Source organism: Triticum urartu, chromosome 6A (assembly GCF_056163025.1).
Source record: "Triticum urartu cultivar PI428250 chromosome 6A, HENAU_Tu73, whole genome shotgun sequence".
Taxonomy (NCBI): Eukaryota; Viridiplantae; Streptophyta; class Magnoliopsida; order Poales; family Poaceae; genus Triticum; species Triticum urartu.
In genome coordinates, this window is record NC_141878.1 from 194888565 (window position 1) to 194896072 (window position 7508).

The window sequence follows — 7508 nt, forward strand, 5'->3', positions numbered from 1 at the left end:
TGAATGTGAAGAAAAATATGCTACTTTCTTTGTTCACAAATATAGGACATTCTTAGTTTTTTTTAGTCGGATGTATATAAGACACGTTTTAATTTGTTTGCTCACTCATTTTAGTTCGTATGTAATTTCGATTAAGCATCACACTAGAAAAAAGTCTCGATAGCAAACTCCTCAAAGCTAGCAAACTTCTCTGCTGCGTAGATAACTATCTCGAAAGTTTATAGCAAAGTTCTCGGAAGATTTTAGCAATCTTCTCCAAATTCTAAATTTATGTGCACTAGCAAACACATTAATTAGTCCCACACTGTTTCTGTCCAACAATCACCAAAACCTTCAGGATCACTCGATTGCACCAACAAATATCGGACAATGCATCACTATACTAAGAAATTGTAAACTATAAAACGGAAAGCGAAGAAAATCACCTTATCGGCATTTTTTTGAGCATGTCGCCATCGCAACTTGTAGTGTACGAATTCATCCCATCGATGGACAACAGTGGCGGCGGGGTTGGCTACGTGGCAGGAGGAGGCGGGGTGGCACTTGCGGGAGCCGCGACATGGCGAGGGTACGTAGACCAGGCGCATTCTTCTTTTTCTTTGCGATCGTCGCTGTGTTGACAGCCGCCTTTTCGGTCGGCGAACAATTCCTTTTGTCGGTCCGTTGCACCAAGGTCAGTAAGGTGGTCGTGCCTGAGGGTCTGTCGTTGACGCTTTGCTGCCGATGTTCCTCCCCTTTTGCCGCCTTTTTGGAGCTTGCGCCGCTGAATTCGTAGCCGCTGGTGGGTCTCCAGCACCGCCGTTGGTGTCCAAGGGTGCAGTGGCGGACGGCCCACCCATTCGGATGTTCATCGGGGAAGGGGGCGGCCGGTGGCGGGTAGCAGGGCAGTGTCGTCAGGGTGGGCAGGAGGAGCTGCGGGAGTTTTAGTCTGCTGAACGGCGGCAGACGAAATTTAAGAGAGGTGGGGCTGATTTTGGGAATCAAAAACTCATATTTCGTTCAAATTGCTAGTTGACTCATTTTTTCTCAGAAGTCACTTTTGCTCCTCAAATTTGAGTTTCAGGGGATCTGCTAGAGATGTTATTAGTCTATATTATGGATTTCTTGTGCAATTGCTTGTCGGGAGTGGCATGAATACTCGTGTGGTTGCTTTTAGTTTCTCCTAACCCATAGTAATCAGTTGTCAATGAAAGAAAGTTCATCCGATCAGCAAGCGAATCTGCCATTGGGTTACTGCACGTCGGATGAAGAATCGTTCAACTTTTCCTCCAAGATGTTTGATCTATGATCCATGACAGCATACACTAAGCTTGCGTAATCCACGTCCAAATCGTTTCAGTACATATAACTAAAGCAATGCCAGGACCAAATGATAAGGCATAAAAGCACAGATGAGAACAATACATCTGAGGCAGCAGATGTATCCTACCAGGCAACATCTGGTGGGTTTTGAGTATGTGCAAATGACAAGGGTAAGAAACTAAGAATACCAACCACAGCCAGAAATCCAGACAATGCATGATGAAACATACTAACATAGCACAATCTTAGCTTACCGATTATGAACTGTGCATGGTGATAATACAACTGGAAGTTCATTAACCACTAGTGTTGATTGGCTCCATACCAGAGGTGAAAATGGGGCTCCAACAGAAATGACAGCAGGTATGGTCCATATACTCATGTTAAGTAATCTGAAGCAAGCAGAGAGAGCACCACTATTTGTTGCCAAGGCAAGATGCATCACGTGATGCAAATGGATCCAACAAGCGCGCTGCTTATACTGAAGCTCGAGATGAAGGCGGTCTATCGCACGGGCTGTTGGTTGTAGTGGCTCTTCTCTTTCTTCTTTGCAGCAGCGAGCTTCGCACTCCTAGCGGCGGCCTCCATCGCAGCGTGCTTGGCGGCAGCATCCACCTCCTTGCTTGATTTTTTCTTTTTCGATGCAGCTATCTTCTTCATCTTCTCCTTCAAGTCTACAGCGGTAGCTTCCTCTCCAGACTTTGTATCATCGGCCGCCTCTCCATGGTCCTTGCTGGAATCCACTTCATTGGGCTGGTCTTTGGAATCCTTAGATGGTTTCTCCTTCCTTAGTTTCTTCTTTTTCGAAGTCTTGCTTTCTGATGGTACAGGAAGACCCTTCTTATCCCCATCTCCTTTCTGTCCATCAGGCTTTCTTTCAGCTGAAAAGTACCAAAATCAAACACTTGTCAGTTTAGTAAAGATTACACACGCACAAAAACATTTAACGAGAAGATAAAGAACGGTTGATCGATCGATTTTGTATAGGTCATAGCATGATTACATCACATACATTTACTCGTGACGTCAGCCAGTGTAGCATTTTCAGAAATCCCCAACTCGGCCAGAACAGCATCTAGTTCTGCAAGCTCTTTCTTCTTCAATTCCTTCTTTGAAAGTAGTTTTTCTGTGTCTTTAGAATGTACAGGCACTGGAGCAGATTCTTTAACCTCAGGTTCAGATGGTACATCAACTTCATGTCCATGCTCAGGTTCCTCTAGCTCATCATCACCCACGTCAACATCAAGACCATCATCTTCACTCTCAGTTTCCTGCAGTGTAAATGCAGAGCTAATTAAACCATACTAGAGCCTCTGCTGAGGGGGGAAATAATGCTTGTATCAACACAGAACATCATAAGGAAGAGCAGACACAGCTACGCCGTATACATAGAGAAAGTAGACAGAAGCAGTTCTACACGGACACCTACATTTTTTGGCAGGACCCGATAGTATGAATCAATATCAGATATTATACACGTTCGTATAACAAATGTCATTTGCTGTGTCCAAAATTATATTGCCGAGTCAGACACCCGAATCCGAGTCGGGTTCGGACACCCCATGTTCCTGTCCAACTAACACTAGGAAATATCATTGTGTGTCATACCAGTCACTGAAACAGATTTTCTCATATTGAATCGCAAAAAACAAAAACACAATAGAACACAAAGAGCATACATCAACCGTTTTTCTTTCTGTTCTATAACTTGTGTTCCCACTCTATCATTACTCTCATTAGAAGCTAGTTTGGCCACATGAGCTGGCAAAATACTGGTTTCTTCACCCCCTTTTGCATCTATATAAGTAAACCTATTACTTAGTATTAGGAACACAGGCCTAAAAAAATGATATGTAATAACAAATCTTACATAGATTACCTTACATGTATGGGAAAGTGAGACTATGGAATGAGCTACTTTTTCTTAGATTGATCACGGGATAAGCAAGTTAAATACACATAGCAAATACACCTAATGGCAGAAAGTGTATTTAAGAATTTAAGCCATTCCTCATGATATAAGATTTTACATATGACACAATCCAGGACAACTTCATAAAGTGCAAATAGTTGTGTACACAAAAGACATGCATAAATGGAAAGCTGAGGAATACGAGTAACCAACACAAAATTGTTGTTTGATGAGTTTTTGTCCATTGTTGCATAAAATAATATATATATATATATATATATATATATATATTTAATGAGATTTTTATGCAGGCTATAAATACAAAGGCAAAATTCATTTAGCATGGCACAATCATGAATGGCAAGCTGCCCACGTTCTTTCACATGCACGTGCATGAAATGTTGGTGCAAGAAATTCGTGTGCATGCGTACATCCTGGCCACATGCACATTGGCTAGATGTAGTAGTCTAGCTTTGTACGTGTATGTATTCGGGTGTCTCGACCGGCCGGCAAGCTCGTGTGCGTACATATCCGAATACCCATTTTGTATTTATACATCATATGTGTATGTATTTGAGTATCTACGGCCGGTCGGCAAGGGCATAAATACATATCCGAATACCCGGTGCAAGTTACATGCACGGGAGCAGCCGGTGTGTGCTCGTATAATTGGCAAGCTTCAACATTAGGAAAACCAAAGACTCAACCGATCTCGTTGATTTTTGTTGAAAGGCATGCTGGAAGAAACAAGGTATGCATCGGTTTGTTTCCTTTTTTTTGCGCGGACTTGGACATCAAGAAGAAGAATAGAAGGAAGAAATCAGCGGCGGGCTGCGTACAACGTCCAGCCCTCCCGTCCTATAAATACAGGAGCTACCACGTCCTGGCCGGCACGCAGAGACACCCAGCCACCACGGCCGCCGCCATCACGTGCACAACAAATCCACGCAGCAACACATCCACAAATCCATCGACCACATCCAGCCACCACGGTCACATAACTCGCGCAGCAAAAAGAAGTAGAAGGAGAGAAGAGAGATCGGCCTCGACATCTCGTCACAAGAACGCCGACGATCATCCGTACAAGAAGCCGGCGCCTCGACAGCAACATGAACACCAAGTCGATCTTCCCGAACGATAAAGTTATCATCTAATCACTCCTTCATCCTTTATTATTGCATGCATGCACAACACGTGGTGGCGCGGTGGAGCTCGATCATGCAGCACTTCATTGGCATTATCATCATCTTCCTCAAGCTAACCAAGACGACGAGACTACTCCCGGACTTCACCAAGGCGTGGAAGACGAGGACGCATCGATGGGACTGCCGGCGCGCAGTCCGTTGGCCTCCTTTGTGGTGGCTACCCTTGGTGATGAGGCCGGCGACGTCTACTTTGTCAAGCTGGAGTCCTGGAGGCGCGGAGCTCGTAAGGATTCCGCCGTGTGCCGCGGAGGTTGCCGCCGCCGTGCCGCAGTGGATCGCGGCGCGGAGTTCGCCAAGATGACACCAATGTCAACTTCATCAAGCCGGCGCCATGGAGGACGAAGGCGTGGAGGCTCGGGAGGATGCCGCCGCCGTGCCGTGGTGGATGGCGCCACGGAGTTCGCCAAGATGACGCCAATCTCAACATCATCAACCTGGTGCCGCAAGGATCGTGCCGGGGAGCTCGCAAGAAGGAGAGGAGGGAGGCGTGGCGCCCGTTGGGGATGCCGCCGACGTCTACTTCGTCAAGCTGGAGCCCGGAGGCGTGGAGCTCGCAGGGATTGCGTCGTGTGCCGTGGAAGAAGGCGAGATGGAGCTCGCTAGGACGACGCCTGTCTTCTTCTTCATCAAGCCGGTGCCATGGAGGACAAAGGCGTGAAGGCTCGCAACGATGGCGTCGCCGTGCCGCGCTGGATAGCGGCGCGGAGCTCGCCAAGACGACACCAGCGCCAATATCATCAAGCCGGTGCCATGGAGGACAGAGGCGTGGAGCTAGCAAGGATGCCGCTGCCGTGCCGCGGTGGATGGCGCCCCGGAGTTCGCCAAGATGACGCCAATGTCAACAACATCAACCCGGTACCGCGAAGGATCGTGGTGTGGAGCTCGCAAGGAGGACACCACCAATGTCTACCTTGTCAAGATGGAGCCCGCGACCCGGAGCCATGAAGATGACACACGCCCTCGGTGCTGCCCGCAACACGGAGCCCGCGATGCAAAGAAGATGGTGCTACGCAATGACGTGGCTTCATCAACCCTTACCACTACATGGTGCTATTTGCGACACGAAGCCCATGAAGACGAGGCGTGATGGCGAGGAGGCGACGTGACTTCACCAACACTAACTCCCGATGGCCCTGTGAGACGGTGCCCTTGTCTTGAAGGACCGTCGTAAACACGGCGTCCAACCGAGACGAGGCACTAACCACACCGGCATTGCCGATACGAGCGAGCGTTGGTTTTACATCGACGCTGGTCTCCACAAAAGATTACTCCCGTGAGGCAACCCCTTGCATACCCGACGATGCCGCTACATCGTCAAGAAGTCCGAGCTGAGCAGGACCCATGCAACTTCAACACCAACTACATCGACGCTGTCAAGACCGACGAGGCGCGACGGCGAGGGCGAACATGGCCAGCACAAAGCCATGTTTTGAGCGGCATGTGTACCGACGAGGACACGAGCTTTGCCGCCGCCCACACCATACACTCACACCATCATCATCATGCATGAAGAATGCGAAGCGAAGACGACGAAGACGACCACACAGCTTAATCGGAGGTATCTCGCGGAGCAACCCGCGGGAGTAATTAACCGGGAGCTTTTTGAGGCCCCGCGAACCAGGAGACTGCACATCGCCATAGTCAGGCGGGCCGCGCTAGTAGGCCACGGAGCGCAACCATTTTTTTATGGGACCTTGTAATTTTGTTCATCCAAAGAGATAAATGAAATACTTGTTTCCCGTATCACTTTTCTTTGTGTACTACGGTACACTGACACTAATCATCATAAAACAACATTACTGTCTCCATGCTAGATAACATTGACATATTCCGTATCTGAATCACACACACATCGAACTTCCTAGAATGTCACATAGTGTAAAAAAACTGTACAACAAACAGTTAGGGTCTACGCACCATGAATCTTCACTGGTGCTTCGGTAAGGAGCGTGAGGTGGCACCTTCACTCGTCGGCTGTCTGCCCATTATCATACCATGCATAAATATAGCAAACCTAGTACAACGGAAGACACCTCATGTCCAATTCTCAAGATTCCAAGCTATACCCGTCGGTCATCACTATTGGCATCGTTAATTGTCACTCCACCAGTGGTACAAGCAAAGGACCACCACCAAGTAGTTATACTACTCTTCCCCACATCCTAAAGACCATGACCCAACTATGTAGAACAAGAATCAGCGGCTTCACTGACTGCAACCTTTCACGAAACTGAATCTTTGTACGATTCCGAAAGGCTCATTTCTATCACGAAGATACCGGCTGTACCGCTCTACCAATCTACTATAGATCAAAACCGGCTGCGAAACTCTAACATCAGTGGACGTGAAAGCAAAACGGGCACGCACTAACCTCCTCGGCGCCGGCCTTGCCGTCCGCGGCGGCGGAGGCGGTTTCCCAGACGGGACGCGGAGGGGCGGTGGTGGCGAAGTAGTCTTCGTCGTCCTCGTCCTCTACGTCGGCCCACGACTTCGACTTGAGCGGCGCGGGCGCCCAGAAAACCTCCGGCGGCGGCCGCGGCGCGTTCTCCTCCCCCTTCCCTGCCGCGGCGGCATTCTTGGTCCCCTTCACCTTCCGCCCCGGAGTGGACGCCGATGCGGACGGCTTCTTCTTCTTCTTCTTCTTGAGCGCCTCGAGCGCGGCGAACACGTTGCCGCTGCCGATCCTCACGGCGGCCTCCGCGTCCCTCCGACCGGCGCCTCCGGCCATGGCCGGGGCCGCGTATCCAGCGAGGGGTCGGTGCCGAACTGGCCGGAACGGGAATCCAGCAGGGAGGAGCGGTCGGTGGGTGGGGTCCGGTTAGGGCAGGGAAGGAAGGACCCTTGCAACGAGGCGGCGACGGAGGAGAAGAGGAGATGGAGAGGGCAGGGGAGCGAAGGAGCGAGTGAGGTGGTAACGCCAGGTGGAGGCCAGGGTTGTGGGGCCCGCGGCTCTCGGTGGAGTGTCAGTGTCAGTGGGGAGGGTAGGTGGCAGGTTGGGTTGTGTTGCAAGGGTGAGTGGAGAGCTTCGTGCCGGTTTGAGGTTGGTCCTTGTTAACTTGAGCGTGAGTTTTTCTTTCTACTCTAGTGAC

General features: G+C 49.5%; 1 protein-coding gene across 1 annotated transcript; it reads right to left on the reverse strand.

Annotated features, from left to right (window-relative positions):
- Nucleotides 1-1561: 1561 nt before the first annotated feature.
- On the reverse strand, nucleotides 1562-7296 carry LOC125548348 (uncharacterized). The gene is made up of 3 exons (XM_048711973.2): nucleotides 6791-7296; nucleotides 2315-2573; nucleotides 1562-2183 (listed from the first exon to the last, which is right to left on the reverse strand). The coding sequence occupies exons 1-3, from the start codon at nucleotides 7145-7147 to the stop codon at nucleotides 1807-1809; spliced, it is 993 nt and encodes a 330-aa protein (XP_048567930.2). The 5' UTR covers nucleotides 7148-7296; the 3' UTR covers nucleotides 1562-1806.
- Between the last annotated feature and the right edge of the window lie 212 nt (nucleotides 7297-7508).

Coding starts and splice junctions, on each gene's coding strand:
- LOC125548348 (XM_048711973.2), bottom strand. CDS start 7,147: ATGGCCGGAGGCGCCGGTCGGAGGGACGCGGAGGCCGCCGTGAGGATC. Junction 2,574..6,790: donor GCAAGGCCGGCGCCGAGGAG/GTTAGTGCGTGC, acceptor TTTACACTGCAG/GAAACTGAGAGTGAAGATGA. Junction 2,184..2,314: donor GGCTGACGTCACGAGTAAAT/GTATGTGATGTA, acceptor GGTACTTTTCAG/CTGAAAGAAAGCCTGATGGA.